Raw genomic sequence first — 16405 nt, 5'->3', positions numbered from 1 at the left:
AACACAAACCAGTAATGTCTGGGATTGGACTGGGGATGTCTCATCTTGAACAGTACTTTCACTTCACCAAGCTTATCCTCAAGATGTTCAACAAAAAATTGAGGCTCCATAGGTAGAAAGGAGTCCCCAGCCATTCTGCTACAGACTAAAGACCGAGGTGAATATGGCTCTCTTCTTTCTATAGCCCTACGTTCCTCCCAAGGTGAACCGATGGAGGAAAACGATTTAGGGTCATATCTGTCTGCATCATATTTGTTCTTGCTCTTCTTAGAGACTGCTGGCGTCGTTCAATCAGCAGCAAGAGATGACTTCATCTGCTTCATTGCGAGTCATCCGCACTGATGCCACCACTCCGACCAAGGGCTCTCCCCGCAGGTGCCACCCAGCCACAGCGAAGGCTACCTGGCATGATGGTCGTTGCCAGGAGTCCGGGTGCCCCACGAAAATGGGCATCTACTCCTTGGCATACGTGGGGAGTTTGCAGCTCAGGCATCAGCAGTGTGATCCCTATGTTGTCAGGGGGCTACCACGAAATGGGTACACGACGGCCCCACCACAACGGACTGCCTACCACGCTGGATATTGGGCACAGAGAAATCCATATTGTCATGCAGGCAAACGAGGACAACAGGAGAAAATGACATACCCCAGAAAGTGTCCTCACCCAAATACTTGAATTGCAGGTGGAGGTGCTTAGCCATGACGAGAAGAGGTTCAGGAGTTCGAAGCTACGGGCACTATGGATAACTCGTGCACCATTTAAGGTATTCTTCCCCATATGAGCCGCACTTCTGTAGAATTTTGAAAGTGGCAGGTCAAACCATAAAATGGGACCTGAACTTATAGGGCCAAAACGTGTGAGACTTCTTTTAGTCACCTCTTACGACAGGCAGGAATACCTAGGGCCTATTCTAACCCCGGACCCACAAGGGGTTTCTAATTGTAATACTTGCCTTGTTGTACTAAAACTTTAACATAAGATCATGCCTGTTAATGAGGAGATTATGCCATAATTTTAAATTTTTAAATTGGGTCAGTAGTTACATGCAACACTGAAAATCAAATTTTTGCCGCCCATGAAAGCTGTTAACTAGGCAATCTGTAACCAGCACAATGAATTTTGTTATTCGATTAGTAATATAGTTGAGTGTGGCAATCCACAGCTCTCTAAATAGACAATGATATACAAATGGCAGCACAACAGTAATTGCATATTATCTCTAGTGTAAGAACTGTCTATATCAAGTGGTGCAGAGTCTTTATTTCATTAGTATACTTTGCATAACATTTTATGCCTGTAAGTAAAATTCAGTTGAAAGTTACAGTAAATAGGTCTTGCACAAATAGAGAGAAATTAAAACAGAACTAACTACACGGGGAAAGCAATAACTATATAATCAGTTGCTGAAAGTAAATTCTTTGAGCCAAAATGTCATATTTGAACAATTAAAAAGAATACTTACTCATGCATGGCTGAAGTGTGATGAGTTTTGCACCCAACTATAGATCTGGCAACAAGAATGATTTTATTTTCTTTGCGCTTCGTTCACTAGGCCTGATGCAAAAGTGCTTCCCATATATGGTAAAAGTAAATGATGACAAAGTGAACGTAAATATACTGTTCATCTTTGGCACAACTACAAAAAGAAGAATGAAATTGTTTTATATACATATATATTCATATATCAATCTAATACTGAGTAATTTATTGACAACACATAAAACAAACCACTGTCTAGTTATATGAATAAAAGTTGCTGTGCAGGTTAAGCATTTAAGGAGACCAAACACTTAAAGTTATCAGTCTCCTATTAACCCCCCCCCCCCCCCCCAAAAAAGGACAAAAGCAGTGTACTCCAATCTGTCTCCATATAGATTAAATTGTGTAAGTGCGAGAAAGTGTTCTAAATGTTTGTGTAGCATGTATCTGAGGTACAACATGGAATCAGCCTGGGAAACCACATAAAAACCACATCCAGGCTGGCAGGCACAGCAACCCCTCATTGTTAATTTGCTGGGTGGATCAATAAAAGTGATTTTCTGATTTGGTAACTCCAGTTTACTCTGTTATTGAGCATTTGAATAGATGTAACACAGATCTTCTATGACCACCTGTCTCTCTCTCTCTCTCTCTCTCTCTCTCTCTCTCTCTCTCTCTCTCTCTCTCTCTCCCCCCCCCCCCCCCTCCCTCCCTCCCCTCTCTCCAGGCACTGACTGACTTAAGTATAGATGTTAAATGCTTATTTCTTATTTTCTTGAATTTTCATTGCAATTACACATTAATTTTACCAATAAATTCAACTCTTCCATTTATTACTAATTTCTGTTATTTGAAAAGAGACAACAGAAGAGAAGATTCTTGTAAACAATACTGATACAATTTTCTAATAAAATTTGCGAGAGGAGCTTGAACTTCACAACTACAGATCCATCGCTGGTAGACACCTTAATTTAAAAATACAGGTAAACACTTAGCTTTGGGAAATTTACCACACTAATTTAGAGCAGAAAATGAGGGAAAGAGTATATGCACATATAAGTACAGAAAGAAAAGGTGCTTCAAATCTGGGAAGTGAGAGACACATAAGAAAGGAAATAATTAGGAAGTTATCACAGACTACAGTTCAAGAGTCAAAGTACCCGCTAACTTTAATAATGATACTTCAGGGTGTATACATGGACAAGAAAAAAAAATTCCCCAGTTGAAAATATACTTTTTCCGTGTTAAGTGATAGTATACTTTTCCTCGGCACTGTAAAACTTATGAATCCTTAGAATGTTTAGGGTTTTCTACACAGACATAGAATTTGCCAGCACTTTTGAAAACGAAACCCAGGGGGGGTGGGGGGGGGGGGATGGAAATCACGTTTTGGAAAGATCTTTAATGTGCAGCAACGTGTACGCTGCATTTTTCGTGTTAAGGAGGTATAAATTCGAATTCCACCAAACACTGCATGTTAATTTCCGAAGCAATGAAATCGAGATTGCGACGCGCTTTTGTAAGCCATATCTCATGTCACGTGATCTCGCCAGCTAATGACAGCATAGGACACGTGATGTAGTCAACCAATAGCAAGATGACTCTTTAAGTAGCGTGAACATATACATAGTGTTGCTACAAGAAAAACAAAGCTTTCACAAATAATACTGGTCACGAAGATTAATAAGCTGCAAGAGAAGCTAAGCTTTCACATATAATGCTGATCTTTTTGCGCATGTTAAACTTTAAGATACATCACACAAATATGCCAGTAAATGTCTGATCTTCTGGGCTCGAAATTCTTCTAGATGGTTGTCCTCATAGAGTTGGTTTTTAAATGAGAGTCAAACCCTCTGTGATTTAAGATATTCATCGTACATTCTCGCACATAGTTCGTCTTATGTAAAAGGAAATTTACTTTGAAAGTGATACTTTTCAAACCAACATTCGTTTCAGCCTTTGCCAGAGGGCGCCAGATAACAGGCGTCACTGCGCCTGCACAGCTACGATGACTCAGGAAGCCCGCATGTTCGTACGTATAAAACATTAAAAGATCTTGCATTATGAAATAAAAGAAACAAGACATCAAAGGATACTTCAAGAGCATCGGAATTTCGTGAACCATACTAAAATGCATAATTCGCCTTAAAGTGCACAATCGTATGTCCAGATTCGGATGTAAATTTTCTTGAGTACCAGTACTGCATTATCTCATGTTTGGTTCTTTATTATGGCATAATGCCATACGAGCTAGAAGATGGAAAACGTGCACTTGAAATGCAGCGTACAGTTGAAACTAGCCAACAGTGTGAAATTAAATGCTTCGTTTCAAATAAATTGACTGCCTCAACGCAAAAGACTAATAAAAGCCAAATCTCTTTAGCAAACCGACAAAAATAACTTCATTGTTCTGCAAGGCGATTAATGCTTGACTGTCAGAAAGGTGGAAATAAAACCTGTAACTAACAACATATTTTAGCCTTCTGTAATTATGCGATCGTATTTTAATTCATTTGGTAGCTCCTGACCACAGAAATTCGTTTTGTTTTCATTTAATGTGAGAGCAATAAACGAAGAGGAAACAGCAAAATCACTAAATGTAAACACAGGTCACGTGGAAACTACCCACCTCCCCACTACAACTCAGAATGCTCTGTGAATCAGCCCCGGATCTACGATATTTCCGAACCGGGACAATACTAGATAGTGGCACCCAGCCACACTTCTGTAGCCAGAAGCGGGAGAAGGTACTACTCAGACGCAACTCAACTGCGCATGCGCAAACAGCCCGCAACTGCTCAAATGAATCTAATGTAAAAACAGCTGTCACGTCACACTCATCGAAGGCAATTTGTTGTTAGGATGCACTGCATATTCTTCCTAAAGCCATTGACACACTTTGGTTAGCTTGTATGAGCACTGTATTTTGTTGTTGTATATGGCGGATTTCCTTTGTGACTTGAGTTTTATTTTTGTTTTTTTTGCTGCAGTATTATTCTGCAGAAGTGGGATACAGTAATATCCTTCGCTAGAATATTAGTTCTTACCAGTCAAAATTACAAAAATTTAACTGGTAACTAAACAATGAAACATTCCCGGAATTCTAAAAAATTCCCGGGTGTTTCCCGGTTTGCTCCCGGGTCATATACACCCTGTCCTTATATAGTCAATAATTCTAACTTGACAGCTTAATTACAATAGAATTGAAAAAGAATGCAAATAAAAGTAAAAGGCCAGGAAATACAAAATATGAATTGGTAAAGCAGAAGCTAGAAAGGAGGGTCATGTAAAATTATGAAGGGTATTCAGTAAGTAATGCACAATATATTTTCTTTTTTTCAGCTAATTTCAGTTGAAAAAATCCAGAATTTGCTGTGGGACATTATGAAATACTCCTGCTTCACCCCCTATAGTAGGAGGTGGCACTGTATGTAGCCTTCAAAATGGTGTCTAAGGGAGGTGCATTTCAAGCAGTGTGTTGTCACTGAGTTTCTTTTGGTGGAATATCAGAGCATTGCAGATATTCATAGGCGCTTGCAGAATATCTTTGGAGGCCTGGCAATGAACATAAGCACAGTAAATTGTTGAGCAAGGCATCTGTCATCTCAATAAGGTCAAGCACTCCTATCTCTTCTCCTGCATGCCAGCCAGCTGCACACAGTTGCGACTCCTGCAATGTTAAAACTTGGGGACACTCTCATTCGTTGTTGCAAAGGATCACAATCTAATATCTTGCTGGTCAACTGGGCATCTCTGTTGGTAGTGCTGACACAATCATCCACCAGTTGGGGTACTCAAAGGTGTGTGCCCACTGGGTTTCTCATCATCTAACAGAACACCATAAAGAGCAATGAAGGATCATCTGCACAGAATTACTTGCACGTTATGAGGCTGACTGTGACAATTTTTTGGGTTCACCACTTTGAACTTGAAGCAAAACAGCAATCCATGGAGTAGTGCCACACCACCTCTCCTCCAAAGAAAAAGTTCAAAGCCGCACCCTTAACCACGTAAGTCATGCCAACTGTCATCTGGGATTCTGAAGGGTTTATTCTGTTTGATGTCCTCTCATGGCGCAACAATTAACTCTACTATCGTCAGGCAACTGAAGAAATGACTTCAACATGTTTGTCACCACAAAAATTCAAATGAACTTCTCCTCTTCCATGACAGTGCAAGGCCTCACATAAGTCTGTACCAGAAAGAAGCTCACTGGACCGTTCTTCCCTCATCCAACTTCTAGCCATGATCTCGCACCTTCCAACTTCCATATGTTTGGCCCAATGAAGTGTGCACCCCACAGGAAGCAGTACGCGGATGATGGGTAGGTTACTGATGCAGTAAGATGATTGTGATGTCAACCAGTAGAGTGGTACTATGTGGGCATACAGACCATCTCAGTAAGGTGACATATGGCCATTGCATTGGATGGAGATTATGTTGATAAACAGTGTTTTGTAATGAAGTGGGGAGTCATATGGTGTATTGGAATCCTGAATAAAACCAACATGCTTTCAGAAAAAAAAATGTCTGGCATTACTAATTGAACACCCTTCAAATAAACAAGCAAAAAATTGAAACAAAAATATGAAAACAAAATGAAACAATGGTACGCCACATGAAGACACATCACACACACGAAACAAGAGAGAGTGAGAGAGAGAGAGAGAGAAGCCAAATATTATTTAAAGTATGGCAAATGGAAGGCAAGTAAAAGGAGACTAATGTAAATGAAGATATGACAGACAGGCTCAGAAGATGTTTGACAAATATGTCTCAACTCTTAGAGTTCAGAATATCTTGTGTCGGGAAATACATGCCACATCAACCATGTTCCAAGGCTCTTGTATGTTTTGAAGCAGCTAACAAATGGTCTCTCTTACTGACTTGCTAAGTCTGACAAAACTGAAGATTTTCTTTTGGGGTTTACTCCCTCAGCCTTTAGCAGTCCCCTGCAGTATCTGTGAGACAGTTGATTTTTGAGTGGTATTTCCTACACTCAGGCTTTGTCAGCCCACAAAATGAGAACTCTTCCATTCACAGCCATTGGTTCTCCCTTGGTTGGTCAGGTGTGGTACTAGCTGCCCAACACTTGGCCTGACAGTCGCAACTTGAAATGTGAACTGTCACATATGGTAGCATGAATGTTCCTGACCTGACATCTGAAATTCCTTAGATCCACCACCCAGAAGACCAAGATGGGTTACGTTAAGGAATGAGGAGATGAGGACGAAAGCTGAAATCAAGGATAAGCAGCTCCATACTATGGCCGTATGGGCACATAATGGGGTTTGAGCCTGCAAGAACAAACCTAAACAAATTTGGAAAGAGAGGTGGAAGGAAAGCAACCTGTAGGAAGACCCAGTACACACTGGATGGCTGTGACCAAGGATGGTCTCACTGCCAGAGGAAGGAAATGGATTATTTTCTCCATGACAAGTTATACATGGACAGAAGGAAGTGGAAGAGGCTCATTAACAGCATCCAGAAAACTGGAACTGTGCAATAGTGGTTATTATTATTATTTCCTTCACTTTCTCAGACGTTAAGTCCGGTTAAAAATGGAGTGACGCGGACCTTGATCAAGCGTCACTTCCTTTTAACTGTACGGTATGTGTTATATTGCATTTAGGAACTTTCGGGTAATTGAACATGTATCAATAATTACGGATTTCTGTAGTTGCATATATATGTTTGGATGTAGCTGTATTGCATTGATGTACTGGTGGATATTGTGTGGTATGACTCCTGTAGTTGATAGTATAATTGGTATGATGTCAACTTTATCCTGATGCCACATGTCTTTGACTTCCTCAGCCAGTTGGATGTATTTTTCAATTTTTTCCCCTGTTTTCTTTTGTATATTTGTTGTATTGGGTATGGATATTTCGATTAGTTGTGTTAATTTCTTCTTTTTTTTGGTGAGTATGATGTCAGGTTTGTTATGTGGCGTTGTTTTATCTGTTATAATGGTTCTGTTCCAGTATAATTTGTATTCATCATTCTCCAGTACATTTTGTGGTGTATACTTGTATGTAGGAACGTGTTGTTTTAAAAGTTTATGTTGTAAGGCAAGCTGTTGATGTATTATTTTTGCGACATTGTCATGTCTTCTGGGGTATTCTGCATTTGCTAGTATTGTACATCCGCTTGTGATGTGATCTACTGTTTCTATTTGTTGTTTATTATTATTATTATTATTATTATTATTATTACTACTATTATTATTATGACAATGATCCATATTGTGATACAGATGCTTATGATATCTAACGATTAGATACTAGATGTCGTTGGTGTAGGCAATTTATTTACAATCGTTCATTTGAAGTGACTGCTGATAGTCTTTGTTTTACCAATGAAGAAGTAAGAATATGTGCCTCTGCTAGAATACACAGGGCAGGTAGAAATATTAACAATGGCAGGATATGTGGGATAATTTATTATTATGATGGATGTTATAGTACCTAACAAGTACAGTACAAATGTCTTATATGGCAAGCTGTCACTTGGAAGATAGTGTAATTTAATAGCCAAAAGTCTGATGTAGATACAGATTTATACTCTAACACTGTAGTTCAGAGTGGTATCATGCAAAAAGGGGCACTGTTTTTCTCATTTTAGAGGGGGCATTACTCAGTTTCTCTACAGCCACAGCCGTTGATGAGATTTGCTTCCATACAAACTGAACTGTAGGATACAACAACATTTAAAAGGATTATGAAATTTTGTTGAAATTACAAATATTCTCGTATCATCAGCTTTATTAAGCATCGAAATCATACCTATTGGTGAGACGTGAAAATCTGTGCCGGACTGGGTAAGCTGCAAGCTATGGGGGGATACACACTGTGGCATATGGACGTTTCGATTGGTCCTGGAAGGGTGCTTGGATAGCTGAGATGGTTAAGGCAACCACTTGCAATAAGCGGAAACCTGGATTAGAGTTCCGGCCTGGTACAAATTACAACAGGTAGGATTACCATGCCTAATACAACAGGTGTCAAAAGTATTCACAACTGATGAAATTATGTAATATTACTACAGCTGCAGATTATCATAAAAGTTTGTTCCTTTAGACATGCATGTATGTTTGAAGGAACAGACGCTGTAATAATAAATTTAAAAACAAAATGTTAATGTTGTTGTTGTGATCTTCACTGGTTTGATGCAACTCTCCATACTACTCTATCCTGTGCAAGGCTCTTCATCTCCAAATAACTACTGCAAACTATATCTTTCTGAATCTGCTTACTGTATTCACCTCTTGGTCTCCCTCTACGATTTTTACCCCCCATACTTCCCTCCAATACTAAATTGATGATCCCTTGGTGTCTAAGAATGTGTCCTATCAATTGAACCCTTTTTTTGGTTACATTGAGCCACAAATTTCTTGTCTCCCCAATTCCATTCAGTACCTCCTCGTTACATACGCGATCAGCCCATCTAACCTTCAGCATTCTCCTGTAGCACCACATTTCAAAAGCTTCTATTCTCTTGTTGTTTAAACTGTTTATTGTCCATGCTTCACTTCCATACATGGTTACACTCCAGACAGATACCGACAGAAAAGACTTCCTAACACTTACATCTATATTTGATGTTGACAGATTTCTCTTAGTCAGGAATGATCTTCTTGCCACTGCCAGTCTGCATTTTATATCCTCTCTACTTTAGCCATCATCAGTTATTTTTCTGCCCAAATAACATGACTCATTTACTACTTTAAGCGTCTCATTTCCTAATCTGATACCCATAGCATCATCTGAGTAAAATGTTTATGTGAATTCAGTTATTTATTACAATTTGTTTGTTTGCCTTTTTTTTTTTTTTTTTTTTTTTTTAAGACTGTTTTCATTCTTGCTGTATCTCAAAACTAATAAAATGCACAATCTTTGTTTTGGTATAAATGAGAAGTGGTATCACTGCATTTGATCACTTTCAGATTGTGTTTACCTGAGAGGGGACATTCCATCTCCAAGGCTTTGTATACACTAAGTTTTTCACATGCCACAAAGTAAGGTTGTGCCATGAATTTCTGGTTTGGGAAAATATGCGGCTGGTAGATTCTATGACAATGGGCATTGCCAGCAAACCATACTCCAATTCAATGCTGGACAACAACATGGACAAGAAGTGGACATATTCAAATGTAGGAGATTTTTTAGATGTGATGAAATGGACCTTGATATATATGTCAACATCCATTGCTAACAAACAACAGAAAACTACTTCAGATTATGTGCATTTGTTTGTTTGTTTACAGCACCCCACTGCTAATCTGCATTCTAAGGAAGATGATCACCCTGTCACACCTAAAATTTGTGACCATTATTGCAGACTCTAAAATGTATAGCCATGTGATGAATCTAAAATCTGTTGCACTGTTCATTATTCCTGATGATGTGTTACAGAGAATGTATACCCTTAAGCAAAATGTATTATCTATATTCACAGCCCCAGCTCTACTGTAAATCAGCAACAATCTGTAACATCATGAAAAAAATATTGCCACCAATATTTGTGTAATGGTGAGCAAGACACTTCTGACATCTGTGGATTTAATTTATTGGCTTTACAATAAATATCTCGAATGTGTCAAACATAGTCAAACACCGAGTTACTTCTCTGGTATCACCGAGATAATCTGGCAAATAATAACTACCAAGATTCTCTTTATTGTAAATGCAATGTTAATGTAACATTGCTATTACGTGGATGAGAGCAAACTCAGTAAATACGAGGAGCAAAAGTATGCTGCAGTCTTCAGTATCTGCTCAGGGGTGACAGCGCCACTACTCTAACACTGTTGGTGCAGGTACTTCAGGAGTCGACAGTTGCTCAATAACATCCAGGGAACAAAATCCTGTTAGCTGAAACGAACTCACTGTGTGAGTCTGTCTAAAGAAAGCAGAGCGCCCAAACCTACATAGAGACATGGATGGCAAGAAACTCGGCAAGCAGCTGGGATGGGTGGTTAATGACTAAGCGACAACAACAACACTTGACACAAAGTGCAAGGTGAACCCCATGGTGGTTAAGGTCAGTGTGAGCACTTCCCACTCTGCTAACTGCTGCTCGCCAATAAACAGTTTCATCAACAGGTCCACCCCTACTATGTGAAGCCTTGACAGGTTTTCGAACTACTCTGCTCATGACAGTTAATCTGCCTCCACATTGCAATGTTCACTGGTGGGCATACTGAAAAGTCTTACTTTAGGACTAAATAATTACTAATAATAAACAAACAGTACACTTTTTACCGGTATTCATGTGATGCTGACAGAAGTGTATACCTGTCAGGATACTGAAAGCATTTGGAGGCAGCGAAGTTAGAACCATTTCCTCCATAAATACTGAAATGCTCTTTTATCAATGTATAGTGAATTCGAACATATAACTTTCCAACTTGTTATCTGGTAAGAGCACAGCAATACCGATGCAACCAATGTAGAAAGTGAAATAATATTTCCTATGTACAGATTATTTTTAAAACAAAAGTCAATATGATGACAGATTACTGTACTTAACTAATCTGATGGAAAATCCACAATGTAATATGTGTACTGGAAGATCACTTTACACACACACACACACACACACACACACACACACACAGAAAGAGAGAGAGAGAGAGAGAGAGAGAGAGTTAGTTAGTTTTGATTTATGAAGTGACGATATGGTGAATACTTACTTAATAGTCTGTTTTCAACTGTTACAAGCTGGAATGTGTTCTTTGTCTCCAGCACAACCAGACCCTGCTTGCCAACAAGGCTTGGACATCGAGAACGAGTGACTGTCAAAAGACATCCATGATAATCGGCTTTCATGAGCAGTCTTGAAACATGGTCCCAGTGCTTGTCTGTTGGTTCTGCAGTAAAGCTGAAGAAAACACAGCACTCTGATTATTGCAACACATAGCACATGAATAAATGCTTAAAAAGATAATGAATTGTATGTGATTAAAGAAGGGCATCAGAATGGTCCTCATCCCTCTAAACTCAATCCTTTCCAACCAAAAACCTTTAAATTTGATTTTAAAGCATTTTGTTTCAGTTTACAGTTGACTATTTACCCCTGCAAAATATATCAGTAACATTTTTCTTCCGCAGATATAGAAGTCATATTCTATTTCAAAGATTATTCATTTCTCTTCTTGTTTGCGACTAATGATTCACAAACACAGATTACTGTTTAAACATAAGTTTTTCCATAATACCTTCCACCCCCCCCCCCCTCCCAACCCCAAAAGAAAGAGAGAGAGAGAGAGAGAGAGAGAGAGAGAGAGAGAGAGAGAGAGAGAGAGAGGGGGGGGGGGGGGAGATATTTTATCGTGAACTACAAGACAAATTATTTACTAGAGTGTCATAAAATTATTTTAGAATGAAAATTGCTAGCGGATAAAATATATATGGGATTTATTAGACAGGGAGGTAGCCTCCCAAGAGTTGGCCCATGATTGTGAGAAGTGGGATTTGATGTGAAGCCGTAAATCCACTGCAGGAGGGGTTACAGAGAATGGGGGCTAAGGGACTGCTCCCCCCAGCCAAACAATCAGTAAGCTCATTACCTGGGATACCCACATGGCCAGGGACCCAAAGGAAGTCAACGGAACAAGCAGCACGGGGAAGATCAGCGAGATGGTCATGGATGGCCGACACCAGGGGATGGCGGGAAAAACACTGGTCAATAGCCACTCATTGAGTTCGTACATAACAAAACGCAGTTGTGTTGGGACTGTTTAATAAAGGTAAGGGCTTGGGAAATTACCATAAATTCCACAGTAAAAACCCCACATGTAGGTGGCAGAAGATGATTTTCCGTGCCAACAGAGGACGTGAAGGCATATCCCACACGATTGGGAGATTTAGAGCCATCAGTGTAAAAAACAACATCATCCGGAAACTCCCATAAAATTTGGCGGAAGAAACAACGAAAGACCATCGGGGAAACGGAATCTTTCAGACCTCGGTGGAGATCCATCCGAATTCGGGGCCGAGGAACTAACCAAGGGGGAGTGTTGGGGAGGGAGTGTGGGAGACAGGACAAAGAAGGAAGCTGAAAATCATGGTGAAGAGATGCCAGGCGGAGCCCAACCGGTAAATCCGCCCAAGGCCGGGAATCAGGTGGGTGACGTCCATGGTCTGGGAACAGGACAGAATGGGAAGGATGAGTGGGAAAGGAATGGACAGCAATTGCATAAGAAACCAGAAGCTGGGGCTGCTGAACAGAAAGGTGGGAGGATCCCAGCTTCAACCAGGAGACTATCAACAGGGCTAGTAGGGAAGGCACCGGTGGCCAAACAGATACCACGATGGTGGACCAGATCCAGCAGGTGCAGTGTGGAAGGAGCAGCCGAACCATAAACTTGACAACCATAGTCCAAGCGAGGCAGCACTAAAGCCCAATAAAGGGAGAGAAGGATGGAGCGGTCCACACCCCCAAAAGGTGTGGGCAAGGAAGCGAAGGACATTGAGTTTACGGAAACATCCTACATTCAGAAGTCTGATATGAGGCAGCCAAGTGAGCTTGTTGTCGAAAAGAAGACCCAGGAAATGAAACTATGGGACCACAGGTAATTGTTGTGCATCGAGATAGAGCTCCGGATCAGGATGGTTCGTAGTATGGTGACAGAAGTGGACCACCCGCGATTTTAAAGGAGAGAACTGAAACCCGTGTGAGAGGGTCCATGCATAGGCACGCTGTATAGCTCCCTGGAGCTGCCGCTCTGCAGAGGCCATTGAAGAGCAACTAACCCAAATGCAGAAATCATCCACATACAGAGCAGGGCCAACCAAAGGACTGACAGAGGCCCCAAGTCCATCGATAGCGATGAGCAAAAGAAGTACACTCAATACAGAACCCTGTGGGATGCCATTCTCCTGGGTCCATGGAGAACTAAAAACAGTACCAACTCGAACCCTGAACAACCGATGGATCAGGAACTGGTGGATAAAAATCGGGAGTGGGCCCCGAAGACCCCACTGATGAAGTGTAAGTAAGATGTGATGGTGCCAAGCTGTGTCATAGGCCTTGCAAAGGTTGAAAAATACTGCAACCAAATGGCAGTGCTGGGAAAAAGCCTGCCGAACTGTGGATTCCAAGAGAAGTAAATGATCGATCGGACACCATCCCTCTCCGAAGCCACACTGGTAAGGGGACAATAGATCCCGAGATTCGAGGACCCAATTGAGCTGACGGGCTACCATCCGTTCAAGTAACCTACAAACAACATTTGTCAGACTAATTGGCTGATAGCTTTCGACAAACAGGGGGTTATTACCAGACTTAAGGAGAGGAACTACGAGGCTATCCCTCCTCTGAGAAGGGAAGTCACCCTGGAGCCAAATACGGTTTAACACCCGGAGAAGATTTTGCCATTGTGGAGCACTGAGATGTTGAATCAGTTGGTTATGGATGGAGTCTGGGCTAGGGGCCGTATCATGAGAAGAAGAAAGTGCGGAAAGAAGTTCCCATTCAGTAAAAGGTTTGTTGTAAGATTCTGACTGACAAGGGGTAAAACATAAGGTGGAAGCTTCGGCCCACTGTTTCTGGTGAAGGATAGCAGCCGGATAGGAGGCTGATGCTGATGCTGTTGCAAAATGGGTCACAAGATGTTCCGTGAGAATCACCGGGTCCGTGCAAAGGTCATCCAGGAGGTGAAGGCCTGGGAGGGTGGACTGCCCGATGGCAACCTTGGAGAGAGCAAAGTGTACCCCATACCCATGACATACGGACAGTAGAACCGAGGCAAGAAAAAAAGCGATCCCAACACATCCGTTTGCTCTGTTTGATTAAGTAACGGGCTTTAGCGCAAAGGCGTTTAAAGGTTATAAGGTTGGCAACAGATGGGTGCCTCTTAAAGTGTTGCAAAGCTCGACGGCGATCACGGATGGCAATGGCAATGGCTGTACTCCACCACGGGACTTGCCAGTGGCAAAATGGTCCAGACGAGTGCTTTACAGCAAGGCCAGCAGCATGAATGATCACGTCAGACATGTCACGGAGGATGTCATCAATACAATCTGACAAAGAGGGAGAAAACACGACCTGTGCCATGTATAGAGGCCAAGCGGCATTTTGGAAAGACCAACGAGGTAACCTGTCCATCAGGGAGTGGGAAGGGAGCGAGAGAATCAATGAGAAATGGTCACTATTACAAAAGCTGTCATGTGGCGACCAGTGTAATGAAGGGAGGAGGGAGGGAGAAGAAAGAGAAAGATCAATGGCAGAAAAGGTACCATGACCAGCACTGAAATGAGTAGGGGAGCCATCATTAAGAAGGCACAAGTCATGGTCTGTAATGAACTGGTCTATGAGAAGACCTCGTCTAGATGGAAATGCACTGCCCCACAAGGGATGATGAGCATTAAAATCCCCGAGGAGGAGGAAATTGCTAAAGAAGGGCAGTTAAGGCAGCAGGTGTAAGAGTCCTGTCAGGAGGGAGATAAAGATTGCAAACCGTTACCTCAGAGTCCAGGTGGACACTAACAGCAACCGCTTCCAATGTGGTTTGAAGAAGAATCTACGTGCTAGCAACGTCTGTATGGACCGACATACAAACGCCACAAGAGGTCTGCAGGGGGCCAACAGAAAACACAGAACCCACAGAGGGGCGGTGAGTGATCATGAGTAAAATGAGATTCCTGTAGAACCACACAAGTTGCAGAGTAAGACGAAATAAGGGATTTCAACTCCGGAAGGTGACGGTAATAGCCATTACAATTCCACTGGATAACCACAGAACGATATTTCAAGTGGGGGTTGAACAGGCTAAAGCCAGTCATGGCGCCGGGTCACCACCTGTCACCAACAAGGTGGGGGCGACATCCATAAACAACAGAGCAGAATCAGGTTGTGAAGCCGCGGATGAGACCTCTGGTGACATCAGAGGCTCCTTGTCCCGCGACTTACGTCTCTTCTTCTTTTCTGTTTTGAGATCAAGGAGTGCTGTCTGGCATAAAGGGACCAGCTGCAGCAAGATCGGGAACAGAAAGAGATCGGACGACCTAGGGGCCCACAAACTGGGTTCTCGCAGTCGTCGCGTGGCAGCAGACATTTGGCCTGGAAGGTGCCGGGAAGGGGTATCCCAGGAGGGGCGCCCTTGACCGGCAGGCGCTGAAGAAGTGGGACACTTCTCTGGCTGGGGAGGGGGATTGGCGCCCGGAGGAGAGGGTGTGGGAGCCGCAGGGGAGGGGGAGAGGAGAGTGGTTCGGGACTGAGGTAAGGAAGGGGGTGGAAGGGGTGAAGATGTAACTAAAGCATAACTAGACGCCATGGACTCAGGGTGAAGACGTGCGTACTTCTTACGAGCCTCAGTGTAGGTTAAACAATTAAGGGACATACACTCCTGTATCTTCTTTTCCTTCTTATATACTGGGCAATCTGGTGAATGTGGAGAATGATTTCCATGACAATTAACACACACAGGAGGGGGAACACAGGGACTCCCCTCACGGAGTGGACGTCCACAGTCACCAGAGAGAGGGGCCTGTGAACAGTGGGAAGACGTGTCCAAAATGCAAGCACTTAAAACACCTCATAGCAGGTGGGATGTATGGCTTCAAATCACATCGATAAACCATAATCTTTACTTTCTCAGGGAGGGTACCCCCTTCAAAGGCCAGGATAAAGGCACCAGTATCAATGTGATTGTCCTTCGGATCCTTCTGAACACGCCAAACAAAGTGAACACCCCGCCGTCCGAGATTGTCCCGAAGTTCCTCATCAGTTTGAAGGATGAAGTCCCTGTGAAAAATCACACCTTGAACCATATTTAGAGACTGGTGGGGGTAATGGACACAGGAATTGTGCCAAGATGGCTACAGGCACGAAGGGCCGCAGACTGGCAGCTGAAGCAGTTTTGATCAACAACGAACCTGACCACATCTTGCTGAGAGAGCCCACTTTGCCAAACTTGTCTTC

At 42.2% G+C, this 16405-nt stretch overlaps 1 protein-coding gene across 1 annotated transcript in view; it reads right to left on the bottom strand.

The window, feature by feature from the left end:
- LOC124544995 (ribonuclease P protein subunit p29) overlaps positions 1–16405 on the bottom strand; it is a 110627-nt gene that overhangs the window by 33554 nt on the left and 60668 nt on the right. The window contains exons 4-5 of the mRNA XM_047123751.1: positions 11175–11362; positions 1464–1637 (exon numbers count right to left, since the gene is read on the bottom strand). Of these exons, the coding sequence (XP_046979707.1) occupies positions 1501–1637; positions 11175–11362 (325 nt within the window). The 3' untranslated portion in view covers positions 1464–1500. The remainder of the gene's footprint in view (positions 1–1463; positions 1638–11174; positions 11363–16405) is intronic.

The sequence above is a fragment of the Schistocerca americana genome, chromosome 8 (assembly GCF_021461395.2).
Source record: "Schistocerca americana isolate TAMUIC-IGC-003095 chromosome 8, iqSchAmer2.1, whole genome shotgun sequence".
Classification (NCBI taxonomy): domain Eukaryota; kingdom Metazoa; phylum Arthropoda; class Insecta; order Orthoptera; family Acrididae; genus Schistocerca; species Schistocerca americana.
Note: the sequence above shows the minus strand (reverse complement) of the source record. Positions and strands in the feature narration are given on the sequence as shown.